The following is an 18,970-nucleotide window of genomic DNA, read 5'->3' on the forward strand; positions in this document are numbered from 1 at the left end:
AATAAGTTTTTGTATGTTTTCATTTTCACTGTCTCATAGTATATCCTAATTTCCCTTGTGATTTTGTTTGAGCCATCCCTTTTGGGAGTGTGTTAATTAATTTCAACATATTTGTGAATTTCCCAAATTTCCTTCTGTAATTTATCTCATAACATTCCACTCTCATCAGAAAACATACTTTGTATTATCAATCCATTTAAATTTATTGGGACTTATGCTTAATATGTGGTCTACCTTGAAAAATATTTCATGTGCACTTGAGAAGAATGTGTCCCCTGCTGTTGTTGAATGTTCTATAGAGATTTAGTTGGTTTGTAGCATTAAGTCTTCTAATTTCTTGCTTATGTTCCATCTTGCTATTCCATTCTTTATTCAAAATGGAGTATTTAAATTTTAAACTATTATTGTTGAATTGTCTATCCCTTCAATTCTTTTGGTTTTTGCTTATGTATTTTGGTTCTCTATTGTTAAGTGTATATATGTTTGTAATTGTCATATCTTCTTTGATATGATCCTTTTATCATTACAATTATAAACTGTACTTGTCTCTAGTAACAATTTTTGTCTTAAAATCTATTTTCTCTGGTATTAGTTTAGCCACTCTAGCTCGCTTTTGGTTATTGTTTTCATGGAATATCTTTTTCCAGCTTTTACTTTTACCATATTTGTGTCCTTGAGTCAAATGTGACTCTTCTGTAGATAATATATAGTTTATGTGTTTTTAAAGTATTCTGCCAATCCCTGCCTTCTAAATGGAGAGTTTAATCCATTTACATTTAATACAATTACTGACAAAGTAGGATTTACATCTGCCATTTGCTATTTATTTTCTATAAGTCATATGAATTTTTGTTCCTCAATTCTTCCACAGTTGCTTCATTTTATGTCAAACAGATGTTTTAGTGTATCAGTTTAATTCCCTTATTTCTTTTACCAAATATTTTGGGAATGTTTTCTTAGTGATTGCCCTGGGGATTACTATTAACATCTTAATTAGAATGACCAATAGTACACAAAAGTTTTGCTCCTATGTAGCTCCATTCCCCTCCCCACTTTTATGCTGTTATTGTCACAAAATATATTTTATACATTGTGTGCCCAACAACATGTTTATCAGTATTGCTTTATGCAGTTGTAATTTAAATCAGATAGAACATAACAGATACAAACAAAAATACACACATACTGTCCTTCAGATTTACCTATGTAAATCTATTTTATCACTTCATCTTGATCAAGTTACTGTCTAGTGTGCTTTCACTCCAATGAGAAGGACTTCCATTTTTTTTTTTTTTAAGGGCAGGTCTGCTAATGACAAACTCTTTCACTTATTTACCTCAGACTATCTTACTTTGCCCTTCATTTTTGAAGGAAAATACTTCTGTATATAGAATTCTTGGTTGACAGTTTTTTCTTGCAGCACTTTGAATATGTCATCTCAATGTCTCTGGCTTCTATGGCTTCTAATAAGAAAAAAGCTGTTAATCTGACTGAAGATCCCTTATATATGATGAGTTGCTTCTTTCTTATTGCTTTCAAGCTTCTGTTTATCTTCTGACAATTTGATTATGGTAAGCCTATGTGTGGATCTCTTTGACGTTGGTCCTAATTGGAGTTTATTAAGCTTTTTGGATGTGTAAATTAATGTTTCTCATCAAATTTGGGACATTTTCAGCCTTATTCTTTTGGCCCTTTCTCTCTCATCACTTTCTGGGACTACCATTGTGAGTATGTTGGCATTCCTGATGCCATACCCCAGGTCTCTGAGACTCTGTTAAAGTTTCTTCACTCTTTTTGATTTCTGTTCCTCAGATTGGATTATCTCTATTGAACTATCTTCAAGTTACTGATTCTTTCTTCTGCCTGCTCAAATCTGCCGTTAATCCTTCCAGTGAATGTTTTACTTAATTACTATAGTTTTCAGCTCCAGAATTTCTATTTGGTTTTTTCTTAATAATTTCTACCTCTTTATTGATATTCTCTACAGTAAACTCCCTACATATGAAACTTCAAGTTGTGAACTTTCAAAGATGCGAACATGTGTTTGCATGTCCAATCAAGTAAGTTAGTTCACATATCTGGCGTACACTGTCACGTGCATGCATCCTCTACAAGTGGTTGTGCTTGTGTGTACTTTACTTACAGTACTATATAGAGTAAAATAGTACAGTATCTTTATTTCAAGCAAAGGATGCCCAGAAGCAAGCGTAAGAGCAGCGGTGATGTAGCTGGTACAGCTAAGAACTGCCAAGTGATAACAATGGAAACAATGGTGAAAATAATTGAGAGTGGAATGAGGCAAAAAGATGGAATTGGAGGCCCAGAGAAAGGATGAAGAGAGACAAGAGGAAGAAGAAGTAACTGAAGAACCGTAGAGATTCATGACGCAGGATATGGCAAGGGGATTTTCTTTATTTGAGGAGGCACTGTTAGTTTTTGAGGCACAGGACCCGAATGTTAAAGCAGCCATTCAGAATCCAATCCAGTGCTACTGTGTCACCTATGATGAGAAAAAAAGAGCTATGACCCAGACATCACTGGATCGCTTTTTCAAGAGGGTAGACAGAATTGAATCCAGCAAGGAACGAGAAACTGTGCCATCAACTTCAGGCATGAGTGAAATTGCAGCTTGGCCTCCGTCTCCTATTGCTGATGATCCTTCAGCTCTACCATCTCCCACCTCCTCTCCCTCCTCCAGTCAGTAACTCTTCTTGACTGTTCACTCGATGCCAGCCCCTGTATGCCAGCTGTTGTACTGTAGTACTGAATTTTTCAAGTACTGTAAGATTAAAAGTGTTTTATTTTTTGTGTTTGTTTTTTATGTATTATTTGTGTGAAAAGTATTATAAACCTATTACAGTACAGTACTTTATAGCCGATAGTGTTAGTTGGGTACCTAGGCTAACTTTGTTGGACTTAGACCAAACTGGACTTACGAACATGCTCTCAGAACAGAACTTGTTCGTATGTAGGGGACTTATTGTATTTGGTGAGATATCATTCTCAGACTTTCCTTTAGTTCCTTAGACATATTTTTCTTTAGCTCTTTTAACATATTTAAAATAGCTGATTTAAAGCCCAAAATCATGCATGAGCCATATTTTCTTGTTTCTTTTCATGTCTTGCAACATTTTGTTGAAAACTGGACATTTAAATTAATATAATGTTGCAACTCTGGAAATCAGATTCTTCCCACCTTCCCAGGGTTGCTGTTGCTGCTACCTGTAGTTATTGATAATTTAGTGATTTCTCTGAACTTATTCTGTAAAGTCTATATTCTTTGTTATGTGTGGCTACTGAAGTCTCTAGTCAGTTTGCTTACTGATCAGCCAATGATTGAACAGAGATTTCCTTAAACACCTGGACTAAATCTTCAAGTCTTTGCTGAGAGTCTGTGTGTGTGTGCTGGGGCAGGTTTCAACAATACTCAGGCAATTTACAACTCTGCTTTAGCCTCCACTTCTGTACAGAGTGTCAAGGTCAGCTAGCAGTGGGAGATTAGGACCATCTCAGGTCTTTTCTGAGAATGTGCACAGCCCAAGGTGTGCATGTGGCATTCTAGATTTCCAGGAATATGCTGATTTCAAGGCACCTATGAACATCTCTTTTGGCCTCTCCTTTTAAACTTTATGGTTAGTCTACTCTTTTCCTTAACTGTTACTCATCACCCAAGACAGCTATGAAGTTAAAACTCTTGCCTGTAATTGTTTTAGACAAATGCTCCCCAGGAAGACGCTGTTAGTGATGGGCATACTCCAAGTCATGTCAAAAAAAAACCCAATCCTTTCTATTGGTGGCTTTTAGGGAAGCACCAGAGATGCCAAATAATGAAAATTCTTTGGAGTGAGGGTCCTAAAGACCTCCAGGTCCATTCTATTCCCTTGATACCAAGAAGGCAGGGCCGTTATTTTTCAAGATTATTGTTGAGCTGGAGAGTAGGAGAGGAGAATAGGGCAAGTTAAACACCACAAAGCTTGCCCTTCATGCAGAGATCAGACCATTTTTCTTGAACAGGCAATTCTTCATTTAGTTTCTAAAATTCTGGAAAAGTTGTAACAATATTTGCCAGCTTTAATGGAAGTGTACATTTTCAAAGGTCCTCACTCCACCATTTTCATTGTCATCTGGGCATTTATTTCTAAGAAAATCTCTTAAGTACTCCTAAGATTTACTTTCCAAACCCTTTATTGTGAGAACTCAGTTTTTACTACAACTTATTTTATCTGTTCTCACTTAAATAATGTTCAGAGTAGCTAAAATAAAAATTTATTATTGCTTTTACTTCTCATTTCTTGGATATTTGCAACTAATCTTGTTAATAGTTGTTTAGTGATATCAATAATTCAATTGGCATGATGAAATATAAATATTTCCTGCAGGAATTATTGAGAAATAAGAGATAATACATAGCTCTATCTACATGAACATAAGGGTTACAGCTATTATCAGCAGAAAACTTGTTTCAAAATAAGTGATGATGGACTTAGAGATAAGCCTGATTATTATAATTTGGGTACTACAGCCATGTTATTAAGAACCCAATCCTATTAAATTTGTGAAACTCATAATCCTTTAATCTAGTATAATCTGTTCTGCAATAACACATGGCCAAATCCTATGAAGCCCATCATTATCAAAAAGCACATTTTAAAAACAAGAAGCTTGGGGGGAACCTTCAAGATGGCAACGAGTAAGACATAGAGATCACCTTCCTTCCCACAAATACATCAAAAATACATCTACACGTGAAACAACTCCTACACAACACCTACTGAATGCTGGCAGAAGACCTCAGACTTCCCAAAAGGCAAGAAACTTCCCACGTACCTGGGTAGGGCAAAAGAAAAAAAAACAGAGACAAAAAAATAGGGACGGGACCTGCGCCTCTGGGAGGGAGTTGTGAAGGAGGAAAAGTTTCCACACGCTAGGAAGCTCCTTCACTGGCAGAGACAGGGACTGGCTGGGGGGGAAGCTTTGGAGCCACAGAGGAGAGCACAGCAACAGGGAGGGGTGCAGAGCACAAAGCGGAGAATCCCGCACAGAGGATCAGTGCCAACCAGAACTCCCCAGCCTGAAACACTTGTCTGCCCAATGGGGTGGTGTAGGGGCTGGACACAGAGGCTTGGGCTTCAGAGGTAAGACCCCAGGGAGAGGACTGGCATTGGCTGTGTGAAGACAGCCCAAAGGGGCTAGTGTGCCACAGCTGAGGGAGTCTGGGAAGAAGCCTGGGTCTGCCAGAGACGCAAGGGACCATTGTTGTGGGGTGCGCAAGGAGAGGGGCAGGGCTGAAATAGAAGCTTCTTGCTCCATGTGCTCAGATGGCAGGAAACTGCCTACACAAGCTCCAGGGGCGGGAGTGAGCTGTAGCTGTTATTTCGGACCCCAGAAGCAGGCACAATGGCTACTGCTGCTGCTGCCACCAAGGGTTCTGTGAGCAAGTGCAGGTCACTGCCCACACCTTCCTGGGAGCCTGTGCAGCCCACTACTGCTGAGGATCCCGTGATCTGAGGCCAACCTCCCCAGGAGAGCGCATGGTGTGCCTCAGGCTGTTGCAAACTTCCTGCTGGCCTCTGCTGCCACAGGCACTTCCCGCACATCCCAATGGTGACTGCTGTATCCCTCCCTTCCCCAGGCCTGAGTGAGCCCTACTCAGCCGCTGCTTTGCTTCCTCTTGCCTGGGTGGGGAACAGACGCCTGCAGGTGGCCCACACACAGATGTGGGGCCAAAACCAAAGCCGAACTCCAGGGGCAGTGTGACCAAAGAAGAGAGAGGGAAATATGCCCTTGCAGCCAGAGGAGCAGCAGATTAAATCCCCACGGTCGCCTTGGTAAACCCTGAATCTGTGGAATATATGAATAGACAAGGAGTGTTCCCACAATTGAGGCTGCAGACTCTGGGGGTAACTGTGGAGTTTGGGGGCAAGTACACACGGGAGTCAGGCCAGATCAGAGTCTGAACTGGCCCTACAGTGCCCACAGCAGGTCCAGGGACCGACCTAGAAGTACTGGGGACATCTTGGGCAGGCAGGGATTGGCTGTGGCTCACTGTGGGGGCAGGACACCGACACCTGAAGGTCCAGGAAAATACTATTATTATTATTTTCTTCGTTTTCTTCTGTTGTTCTTCTTTAATTGTTCTTTTAATTTTTACTTTTATTTACTTTTTCCTTTCCTTTTTATCCTTTTATTTTTAATATTAAACATTTTTTTTCTATTTCTACTTTACTTTCTCATTATAGTGTGTTTTTCCCTTGCCTTTTTTTTCCTTGTTTTGCTTTATTTTTCTTCTTTTTAACTATATTTTCTATTTTTACTTTACTATTTTGCTGTTTTGTGTTTCTTCCTTTTGCTTTCTTCTTTCGTTTTTATCTTTTTCTTGTTTTGTGTGTTTTACGCTTTCTTTGCCTTTTTTTAGCTTGCTTCTGCTTTTGATTTGTTTTTGGTTTTTGTTAGTTTAGTTTTAGTGTTTGTTTTTGGGTTCATTTATTTGCTTGTTCTCTTCTTTTTTTGTTTTCTCTCTTTTTTTTCTTGTGTGTGTGTGTGTGTGTGTGTGTGTGTGTGTTTCTTTGTGTGTTTTCATCTGTTTGGTTATTCTTTTACCATTTGTATTGGGGTTTTATTTCTCTGTTCATTTTCTTTTCTTTCTTTTTTTTCCTTTTCCTCTGTGCCTTGAGGCTTGCGGAGTTTTGGTACTCCAGCCAGGGGTTGGGCCTGAGCCTAAGAGGTTGGAGAGCCGAGTCTAGGATGTTGGACCACCAGAGAACTCCCGGCACCTGGGAATATTAATCGGTGAGAGTTCTCCCAGGGGTCTCCATCTCAACACTAAGACCTGGCTCCACCCAACAGCCAGCAAGCTCCAGTGCTGGACGCCTCACGCCAAAAAACTAGCAAGACAGGAACACAACCCCACCGATTAGCAGACAGGCTGCCTAAAGTCATACTAAGCTTACAGACACACCAAAACACACAACCAGATGCATCACTGCCCATCAGAGGGACAAAATCCAGCTCCACCCATCAGAATGCAGGCACCAGTCTCCAGCACTAGGAAGCCTACACAAGCCACTGGACCAACCTCACTCACTGTGGGCAGACACCAGAAGTTCTGAGGAACTATGACACTGCAGACTGCGGAAAGGAGAACCCAAACACAGTACATTAAACAAAATGAGAAGACAGAGAAATATGCTGCAAATGAAGGAGCAAAGTAAAAACCCAAAAGACCAAACAAATGAAGAGGAAATAGGCAGTCTACCTGAAAAAGAATTCAGAGTAATGATAGTAAAGATGATCCAAAATCTCGGAAATAAAATGAAGAAAATACAAGAAACGCTTAACAAAGACCTAGAAGAACTAAAGAGCAAAAAAACAGTGATGAACAACACAGTAACAGAAATTAAAAATACTCTAGAAGGAATCAATAGCAGAATAACTGAGGCAGAAGAATGGATAAGTGAGCTGGAAGACAGAATGGTGGAAATAACTGCCATGTAGCAGAATAAAGAAAAAACAATGAAAAGCATTGAGGACGGTCTCAGAGACTTCTGGGACAACATTAAAGGCACCAAGATTCGAATCACAGGGTCCCAGATGAAGAAGAGAAAAAGAAAGGGTCTGAGAAAATATTTGATGAGATTATAGTTGAACACTTCCCTAACATGGGAAAGGAAATAGTCAATCAAGTCCGGAAGCGCAGAGCGTCCCACACAGGATAAACACAAGGAGAAACATGCCGAGACACATATTAATCAAACTATCAAAAATTAAATACACGACTTCCCTGGTGGCACAGTGGTTAAGAATCCACCTGCCAATGCAGGGGACACGGGATTGAGCCCTGGTCGGGGAAGATCCCACATGGAGCGGAGCAGCTAAGCCCATGTGCCACAACTACTAAGCCTGCACTCCAGAGCCCACAAGCCACAACTACTGAAGCCCATGCACCTAGAGACCATGCTCCACAACAAGAGAAGCCACCACAATGAGAAACCCTCGCACCACAACAAAGAGTAGGCCCTGCTCGCCATAACTAGAGAAAAGCCTGCGCACAGTAATGAAGACCCAACGCAGCCAAAAATTTAAAAAAAGAAAAATTAAATACAAAGAAAACAAAACATTAAAAGCAGCAAGGGAAAAGCAACAAATAACATACAAGGGAATCCCCATAAGGTTATGAGCTATTTTTCAGCAGAAACTCTGCAGGCCAGAAGTGAGTTGCAGGATATATTTAAAGTGATGAAAGGGAAAAAACTACAACCAAGATTACTCTACCTAGCAAGGATCTCACTCAGATTTGACAGAGAAATCAAAAGCTTTACAGACAAGCAAAAGCTAAGAGAATTCAGCACCACCACCAAACTAGCTGTACAACAAATGCTAAAGGAATTTCTCTAAGCGGGAAACACAAGAGAAGAAAAAGACCTATAAAAACAAATCCAAAACAATTAAGAAAATGTTAATAGGAACATACATATCAATAATTACCTTAAATGTGAATGGATTAAATGTGCCAACCAAAAGACACAGACTGGCTGAATGGATACAAAAACAAGACCCATATACATGCTGTCTATAAGAGACCCACTTCAGACCTAGGGACACATACAGACTTAAATTGAGGGGATAGAAAAAGATATCCTATGCAAATGGAAATCAAAAGAAAGCTGGGGGCTTCCCTGGTGGTGCAGTGGTTGAGACTCTGCCTGCTAATGCAGGGAACACGGGTTTGAGCCCAGGTCTGGGAGGGTCCCACATGCCGCGGAGCAACTGGGCCCGTGAGCCACAGCTACTGAGCCTGCACGTCTGGAGCCTGTGCTCCGCAACAAGAGAGGCCGCGATGGTGAGAGGCCCCCGCATGCCACAACGAGAGAAAGCCCTCGCACAGAAACAAAGACCCAACACAGCAAAAATAAATTAATTAATTAATAAACTCCTACCCCCAACATCTTCTTTAAAAAAAAAAAAAGAAAGCTGGAGTAGCAATACTCATATCATATAAAATAGACTTTAAAACAAAGACTATTACAAGAGACAAAGAAGGACACTACATAATGATCAAGGGATCAATCCAAGAAGAAGATATAACAATTGTAAATATTTATGCACCCAACATAGGAGCACCTCAATACATAAGGCAAATATTAACAGCCATAAAAGGGGAAATCGACAGTAACACAATCATAGTAGGAGACTTGAACACCCCACGTTCACCAATGGACAGATCATCCAAAATGAAAATAAATAAGGAAACACAGCTTTAAATGATACATGAAACAAGATGGACTTAATTGATATTTATAGGACACTCCATCCAAAAACAACAGAATACACTTTCTTCTCAAGTGCTCATGGAACATTCTCCAGGATAGATCATATCTCGGGTCACAAATCAAGCCTCAGTAAATTTAAGAAAACTGAAATCATATGAAGCATCTTTTCTGACCACAGCGTTATGAGATTAGAAATCAATTACAGGGACTTCCCTGGTAGCGCAGTGGTTAGGAATCCGCCTGCCAGTGCAGGGGACACAGATTTGAGACCTGGTCTGGGAAGATCTCACATGCCGTGGAGCAACTAAGCCTGTGCACCACAACTACTGAGTCTGTGCTCTAGAGCTCGCGAGCCACAACTACTGAACCGTGTGCAAGAACTACTGAAGTTCCCATGCCTAGAGTCTGTGCTCCGCCACAAGAGAAGCCACCACAATGAGAAGCCTGCGCGCTGCAATGAAGAGTAGCTTCTGCTTGCTGCAGCTAGAGAAAGGCCATATGCAGCAACAAAGACCCAATGCAGCCAAAAAAAAAAAAAAATCAATTACAGAACAGAAAACTGTAAAAAACACAAACACATGGGAGCTACACAACATGCTACTAAATAACCAATACTAAATAATCACTGAAGAAATCAAACAGGAAGTCAAAAAATACCTAGAAGCAAATGACAACGAAACACAACGACCTAAGACCTATGGGATGCAGCAAAAGCAGTTCTAAGAGGGAAGTTTATAGCAACACAAACCTACCTCACAAAGCAAGAAAAATCTCAAATAAACGAAATAGAAGAAAAGAAAACAACAGTAAAGATCAATAAAACTAAAAGCAGATTCTCTGAGTAGATAAACGATAAACGTTTAGCCAGACTCATCAAGAAAAAAAGGGAGAAGACTCAAATCAATAAAATTAGAAATGAGAAAGGAGAAGTTACAACAGACACTGCAGAAATACAAAGGATCATAAGAGATTACTACAAGCAACTATATGCCAACAAAATGGACAACCTGGAAGAAATGGACAAATTCTCAGAAAGGTATAACCTTCCGAGACTGAACCAGGATGAAAGAAAAAATATGAACAGACCAATCACAAGTAATGAAATTGAAACTGTGATTAAAAATCTTCCAACAAACAAGTCAAGGACCAGATGGCTTCACAGGTGAATTCTATCAAACATTTAGAGAAGAGCTAACACCCGTCCTTCTCAAACGCTTCCAAAAACATTGCAGAGGAAGGAACACACCCAAACTCATTCTACGAGGCCACCATCACCCTGATACCAAAACCAGACAAAGCTACTACAAAAAAAAAAAAAATTACAGACCAATATCACTGATGAATATAGATGAAAAAATCATCATCAAAATACTAGCAAACACAATCCAACAACACATTAAAAGGATCATACACCATGATCAAGTGGGATTTATCCCAGGGATGCAAGGATTCTTTGATATACGCAAATAATCAATGGGATACAACATGTTAACAAACTGAAGAATAAAAACCATATGATCATCTCAATAGATGCAGAAAAAGCTTTTGACAAAATTCAACACCCATTTATGATAAAAACTCTCCAGAAAGTGGGCATAGGGGGAAACTACCTCTACATAATAAAGGCCATATACAACAAACGCACAGCAAACATCATTCACAATGATGAAAAACTGAAAGCACTTCCTCTAAGATCAGGAACAAGACAAGGATGTCCACTCTCACCACTATTATTCAAAATAGTTTTGGAAGTCTTAGCCATGGCAATCAGAGAAGAAATAAAAGGAATACAAATTGGAAAAGAAGTAGAATGGTCACCGTTTGCAGATGACATGATACTATACATTGAAAAACCTAAAGATGCCACCAGAAAATTAGTAGGGGTAATCAATGAATTTAGTAAAGTTGCAGGATACAAAATTAATGCACAGAAATCTCTTGCATTCTTATACTCTAACAACAGAAGATCAGAAAGAGAAATTAAGGAAACAATCCCATTCACCATTGTAACAAAAAGAATAAAATACCTTGGAATAAACCTATACAGAGGTATAAAAGACCTGTATAAGAAAACTATAAGACACTGATGAAAGAAATCAAAGATGACACAAACAGATGGAGAGATATACCATGTTCTTGGATTGGAAGAATCAATATTGTGAAAATGACTATACTACCCAAAGCAATCTGCAGATTCAGTGCAATCCCTATCAAATTACCAATGGCATTTTTCACAAAACTAGAACAAAAAAATCATAAAATTTGTATGGAGACACAAAAGACCCCGAATAGCCAAAGCAACCTTGAGGAAAAAAAAATGGAGCTGGAGGAATCAGGCTCTCTGACTTCAGACTATACTACAAAGCTACAGTAATCAAGACAGTATGGTACTGGCACAAAAACAGAAAGATAGATCAATGGAACAGGATAGAAAGCCCAGAGATAAACCCACTGACCTATGGTCAACTAATCTATGACAAAACAGGCAAGGATATACAATGGAGAAAAGACAGTCTCTTCAATAAGTAGTGCTGGGAAAACTGGACAGCTACATGTAAAAGAATGAAATTAGAACACTCCTTAACATAATACACAAAAATGAACTCAAAATGGATGAAAGAGCTAAATGTAAGACCGGACACTATAAAACTCTCAGAGGAAAACATAGGAAGAACACTCTTTGACATAAATCACAGCAAGATCTTTTTTGACCCATCTCCTAGAGTAATGGAAATAAGAACAAAAATAAACAAATGGGACCTAATGAAACTTAAAAGCTTTTGCACAGAAAAGGAAACCATAAACAAGATGAGAAGACAACCCTCAGAATGGGAGAAAATATTTGCAAACGAATCAACAAAGGATTAATCTCCAAAATATACAAATAGCTCATGCAGCTCAATATCAAAAAAAAAAAAGAAACAACCCAATAAAAAATGGGTGGAAGAGCTAAGTAGACATTTCTCCAAAGGAGACATACAGATGGTCAAGAGGCATGTGAAAAGATGCTCAACATCACTAATTATTAGAGAAATGCAAATAAAAACTACAATGAGGTATCACCTCAGAATGAGGTGAATGGTCAGAATGGCCATCATCAAAAAACCTACAAACAATAAACGCTGGAGAGGGTGTGGAGAAAAGGGAACCCTCTTGAACTGTTGGTGGGAATGTAAATTGATAGAGCCACTATGGAGAACAGTTTGGAGGTTCCTTAAAAAACTAAAAATAGAATTACCATATGACCCAGCAATCCCACTACTGGGCATATACCCAAAGAAAACCATAATTCAAAAAGACACACGCACCCCAATGTTCACTGCAGCACTATTTACAATAGCCAGGTTACGGAAGCACCCTAAATGCCCATCGACAGAAGAGTGGATAAAGAAGATATGGTACGTATATGCAATGGAATATTACTCAGCCATAAAAGGGAATGAAATTGGGTGATTTGTAGAAATGTGGATAGACCTAGAGACTGTCATACAGAGTGAAGTAAGTCAGAAAGAGAAAAACAAATACAGCATATTAATGCATATATGTGGAATTTAGAAAATGAACTGGTTTGCAAGACAGAAACAGAGATACAGACATAGAGAAGAAACGTATGGACAGCAAGTGGGGAAAGGGTGGGCGGGATGAATTTGGAGATTGGGATTGACATATATACACTAATATGTATAAAACAGATAACTAATGAGAACCTGCTGTATAGCACAGGGAACTCCACTTCGCTGTACAGTAGAACCTAACAACACTGTAAAACAACTATACCCCAATTTAAAAAATTAAAATAAATAAATAAAGAAAAACAATAATCTCATTGGGGAAAGGGGATTTGGGGTGAGTCAAGTTAAAACCTAAAACGTTCTCTAGATTTAGTGATAAGGAGATTACTGCCATTTACTACTTACATATCTAAATTTCTTGAATCTCTGGGTTTATAGTTTTTATCAAATTTGAAAAAAATTTAGCATTATTTCTTTTGATACATATTTCTTCAGGTATTTTTCTGGCCTGAAATACCCCTGCCCTGCCCCCACCCCCAATATACACTCCTTTTGGGACTCTAATTACACATATATTGGGGTCACTGAAGTTGTCTTATATCTCATGGATGCTATTTTTCATTAAAAAAAATTTTTTTTCCCTGAGTTTCATTTTGGATAGTTTCTGTTGCCATGTCTTTAAATACACTAATCTTTTCTTCTGTGGAAGTTTAATCTGTTGTTAATCCAATTCAGTGTATTTTTCTTTTCAGACACTGTATTGTTCATCTCCAAAAGTTTGACTTGGGTCTTTTTTATATCTTCAATGTTTCTGCTTAACTTTTTGAACATATAGAATACATTTATAATAATTATTAATGTTATGGTCTTCTAATTCTACTATCTGTGTCAATTCTGGGTTAGTTTTGATTGGAGGATTATTCTTCTCACTAACAATTATGTTTTTCCTACTTCTATGCATGCCTGGTAATCTTTCATTGTATGCCAGAGATTATGAATTTTACCTTGCTGGGTGCTAGATATTTTTGTACTCCTATAAATATTATTGAGCTTTGTTCTGGAATGCATTTAAGTTATTTTACAGTAGTTTGTTGCCTTGAAGACTTGCTCTTATGGTTTGTTAGGGGGGTTGACAACAGAGCTCAATCTAGGGCTACTACCTTCTATTGAAGCAAGACCTTCTTGAGTACTCTACTCAATGCCTTGTGAATTATAAATTTTTCTAATCTGGCTGGTGAGAATAGACACATTCCTGGTCCTGCGTGAGTGCCTGGCACTGTTTCTTCTAGTCCTTTGAGATGGTTCTTTCCCCAGTTTTGGTTAGTTTCCTCATATGCGTGCATAGAATACTTGAGAGGAACCCTCTTTAGATACCCAAGGTTCTCTTTCTGCGTTACCCCCTCCTCTCTAGTATGGTATCCTGTGAACTCTAACCACGTTGGTCTCCCTGATTCTCAGTTCCACCTCCTTGACTCAGGGAGTCTGTAGGTCTCTGCCTAGGTTCTTCTTCCTTGTGTTGCAGCCAGGAAACCCTCTCAACAAAATAAGCTGGGACAATTGTAAGGCTTACTTTGTTTCCTTTTTCTAGGAATTGCTTCCCTTTGCTGTTTGATGTCAAGTATCTTGAAAATCATTATTCCATATATTATGTTTGTTTTTGTTCTTATGTGGGAGGATAAATTCAGTACATTACTACTCTATCTTGGCTGAAAGTCAAAGTGCCACATTTGAATAAACTTCTGTTAGCTGTTCTGAATTTTAAAAGCAGAGGACAGGACATCACTGTATAAAAGTATGAACTAAAGTTAGTCTAAAAATCCTTTCTATAGGTATACAGGCTCTGACAGGTTTTTTTTCTTCTGATTGTAGTTCCATAGCTTTCCATAGAAAAAGAAATCCTACCATCACATCTAAAATATATTTATAAAATAATGTAATTATTCTACATATCTACTGTCTATTAAATATGCTATAATTTTCTATAATTATGTATTCTATAAAAATAGATGATTTTTTAATGGAATTAAAAAGTAATAGCACAAAGCCAGGAAGGAAGGACTCTTATCCTCTCATTCCCCTATTAAGATAAAAAATGTACAATGTGAAAATTTCAAAAATTTACATATGTGTAATAGATTCATGATTATAAATTCTATAAGGTCCAAATACAGATCCATCTTATATGAATGCATAAATATTAAAAGATAATCTAGATGTGATGTTGATGAAGAAACATGAAGTCTCTTAATTCACTGTAAACCAGAAAACTTTCTGCTCATTCACTTAGACCTCATACCCTGATTATTACTCATTCACATTGGTGTGTTTTCCTTGGGTTGAGAAATAAATTACCAAACTGTTAAATTTAAGGGTAAAGATGGAGAGCAGAATTCAGGCAACCAGTATAAAACTATAGTTGCAACTTCTATCTCAACTATGCTATTCTACTCTCCAGAAAACACACCATCCTTAACATACTTGAAAAGTCTTCCTTCAAGTTTTATTACCTTTCTAAGAGGTGATGCACTTGCCAAAATTGCTGCATGATTCAGAGGTACAAGGAATATCAACATCTCAAGTTACATGCTTGAAATGAGTTTTCCCACTTCGTGAATTAGTCTGGCATAATTCTTTACCCCTAGTGATTTTCTGTACCTCAAGATGATCCACTGGCTTAGGATCACAATCAGTATATTTCAGAATAGTTTTTAAGTCTAAATAAGAGTTTTTAGTCATTTCTGTGTGGACAGATATCATCAAATTGTGAAAAGGACTAAAAATGAGAGGTCACAAGTGGAGGTGGTATCAGTCAGGGTCATCTGCCCAGGGAAAGAGCTGTGGCAATACAATGGGGACCACAAAGTGAAAAAGCAGAAGCCTTCACTGGGTATGGCTAAGAGCTATGGGTCCCTAGACAGAAAAGGGAATGAGGCGGGTAACCAAAGAGTTGGTACTTCAAGAAAAAAGTCCAAGAATTACACAAAACTAAAATCAGGAAGGAAGGTAGAACCAAGTAAAAGTGATAAATGAAAGATCAAATTTGGTTACTATGAAAACAGAATTTCCATGATCAACTGCTGGAGGGCATAGCTATGCTGATCCGGAAAATAAACCACCTGAAGGTATTAAAAATCTGGTAAGAAAACTGTTCTTAAAATGCTCTTTCAAAAGAAAATGCTCTAGATAGGATACACACCATTTGATGTCCTCTTTAACAAGCAGTCTGTGTCTCCTTTTAAAGGTGAATCATGAGCAGCCCTCACTTCCTAGTAGTGAACTCCTAACTTGTCTCCTGCTGCTTTGATGTGCTTGTGTTCACTGAGGGTCACTTGATATTAGTTAAAACTTTAAAACAGATTAAAGTGCTTAATTTTGTAGCACATTCGGTTAGTACTTTCTTCTGCAGGAAGATGATAAATGAAATGAATCCATGGGCAGAACGAAAGAGCTCCCCAAGTACTTAATTCACAGAAAATGACTGGCTCAGAGGGTTCTTCTGCCTCCACTTTGCTTTGAAAATCACCCTGGGTAATCAGCTGAACCAGGGCTACTACGTATTTTCTAGGCCATGCATGGACTACATGTACTGGCATGGCATCTCCTGGAGTTGTGCAAAGCAGAACCTGTCTCTAAAATTAAGTTTAACTTTAGATTATACTAATTGAACTGCTTAAATTTTTTTTTTAATTGTAAAGAATACCATCAAACTTAATTGTAACCAAACTATTCTCAGGTTAATTTAAAAATACCAAATATTTTCAATTTCTCTCAGTCTTCAATCACATACTATAATATCAGTCTTTCTAGATATTTCACTTGATAAAGTTTCCTAAATGAAAAAACAGGCTAAAACAGAAAAATGAGGAAAGTTATGCATACTGTTCTAAGCAATTAAATGCAGTTATCTTTCATTTCCTCAAATATTCAAAATTCTATCTTTACATAAATATAAAAAATATACTGAAAATGAAGCTTTGGGGACTCTGTTTTAAAAGTAAGGAAAAACATCATTGGAATATTTAAAAGGCAAGTCAATACACAGACTACTTTTCTGCAACTTGTAAACTCGTATTTTTTGGTATTACTTTTCCTAGAAGATAATGGTGGATTTCTTTCTGGAGTCAAGGTACTTGAGGCCAACTTAACTCCTTCTCTGACTTCTCAGTTTCCTAAGCCTATATTTTATGTCCTTATCCTTCTATCCCACCGACCATCCTTATTCTTGAAATGCTCATAATTTCAAAGTTGTCACTGTTCAGTGCTTTAACATTAAGGCTCCTTAATGCAAATATTAATGCAATATTAATATTATTAAGGGCTTTATTTTCTCATATACGTGGAGAATGGTTATTAGGCAACCAGAAGTATAAAGTATCTTTGTTAGCAAAGATAAAAACCCTCAAGGTGTAATACAAACTTACGTATTTCTTCCACAACTTGCGGGTCACATTCTTTGTATTTTTCTACTTCGGCCTTTAGCTGTTCCCTTTGGTCTCGAAGTGAAGAAAGCTCTTTTGCTAGCAAGGTTCGCTCTTCCTGTATTCAAAATGCCATTATGTACAATTAAGACAAACAAAATGCCATAAGTTTATACATTTTATAAACATTTTATTTTCTCATAACTGATACGCATTAGGTTTTGACGATATTATATATACATATACATATATATTCACAGTATAAGAACGAACTCAATTCTCATTTTTCTCTGCAATTTCAATTATCTTATATAAATGTTAACTGAATGAAAATTAATATGTAGAATGGAATGCTCATAAACAGATGAGAGGTTACCAACTATGTCTGAACTCAAAAGAGGACTGTTATCACATTAGGAAAAAAATTATACCACTTCTTGGGTAGTTTCGCAAGATTGTATCTATATATATGTAAGTAATATTTTATGGCAACATCAATCATTACAAAATTTTCCTTGAAAGTGTTCTAGATAATTTTCCAGACTTCAAGGATGATTAACCTTTAAAAATATCAGAAATAACAGAACTGTAGCTTGTGACCTCCAATCACTTTCCTTTAAAGGTAAACCAGAATAAAGCTTTTACACAAAATGATCCAATAAACACCATTTGAAATTTCTAGCCATAGTTTTCACTAACAGGTAGAAGTAATAGTGCTATCGGTATTCAGTTCATATGTGTGAAAAATAAGTCCAAATAAAAACCAAATACTGGAAAAGGTTACGGTACAGAATTATAGGAAAAGTCTGAGGCAAAACCAAACAAGAGTTCAAACTGCCTGATGGGACTTGTTTAAGGTTCCTTGCTAGCTTGTATTTTTGTACTTGTATTTTTCTACTTCTGCCTTAAGCTATTCTTCTTGGTTCCAAGTGAAGAAAGCTACTTTTGCTAGAAGTTATATAACAGAATGCATGTACAGACCTCTGAAGTAGCAGAGTCCAACAGAACTGTGCAATGACAGAAATGTTCTAGATTAGTCTTCTCCAATGCAGGAAACTACATAGGGATACTGAGTATGTGAAATGTGACTGTTACTGGGAAACTGAATTTAATCGTATTTAATTTTAATTCAAATGTAAATTGTTACATATGATTAGTGTATACCATATTAGCATAGCGTAGGAGAGTTTGAAAATTAACTGCAATATAAGATGATCATTATTTGCTATTAACACCCAAATTATACATACTCCACAATGAAAAGCAAGAGGAGAAAAAGCTAATGAAGACAGGAGAAGCAGGGTGGTGACTATCTGTGTGGATGCAATGACAGCTCTCCAGATACCCTGAGCTGGGAGCCTGGTTATTAGCACCAAGACCTTTGCCAAATTGCTTAACCTTTTTGTGCTTTCAGTTCCTCAAATGTAAAAATGAATATAGTAATAGTAGCTACCTCCTTAGACTGTTGGCAGGATTCAATATAGAAAATGCATTTGGAACAGTACCTGCCTGGCTCATAGTAAGCAGAATATATATGTTAGCTATTTCTTTTTCTTCATTACCATCATCAGCAGTATCATCATCACCATGAATAATATCTAGTAGATAGAAAAAGCCTTCAGATATTTCTGAAAACTTGTGACTAGTGAACACAGGATGAACACAAGAGTTCATCTTTCTCAGGAGTCTTTCTGAACTCCTATAATCTTCTGATAGCTGTAGGTACCAACTGGGTTTGCTAGTAGGTTTTTTTCCTAGTTTCAGTGGTTAC

General features: G+C 37.7%; 1 protein-coding gene across 1 annotated transcript in view; it reads right to left on the minus strand.

Annotated features, from left to right (window-relative positions):
- Positions 1–18,970, minus strand: part of MND1 (meiotic nuclear divisions 1) — a gene marked incomplete at both ends in the record, with an annotated part of 75,059 nt that overhangs the window by 10,617 nt on the left and 45,472 nt on the right. The window contains one exon of the mRNA XM_082838167.1: positions 17,203–17,317. Coding sequence (XP_082694293.1) covers positions 17,203–17,317 — 115 coding nt within the window. The remainder of the gene's footprint in view (positions 1–17,202; positions 17,318–18,970) is intronic.

Source organism: Leucopleurus acutus, assembly GCF_964270905.1.
Source record: "Leucopleurus acutus genome assembly, chromosome: 4".
Classification (NCBI taxonomy): Eukaryota; Metazoa; Chordata; class Mammalia; order Artiodactyla; family Delphinidae; genus Leucopleurus; species Leucopleurus acutus.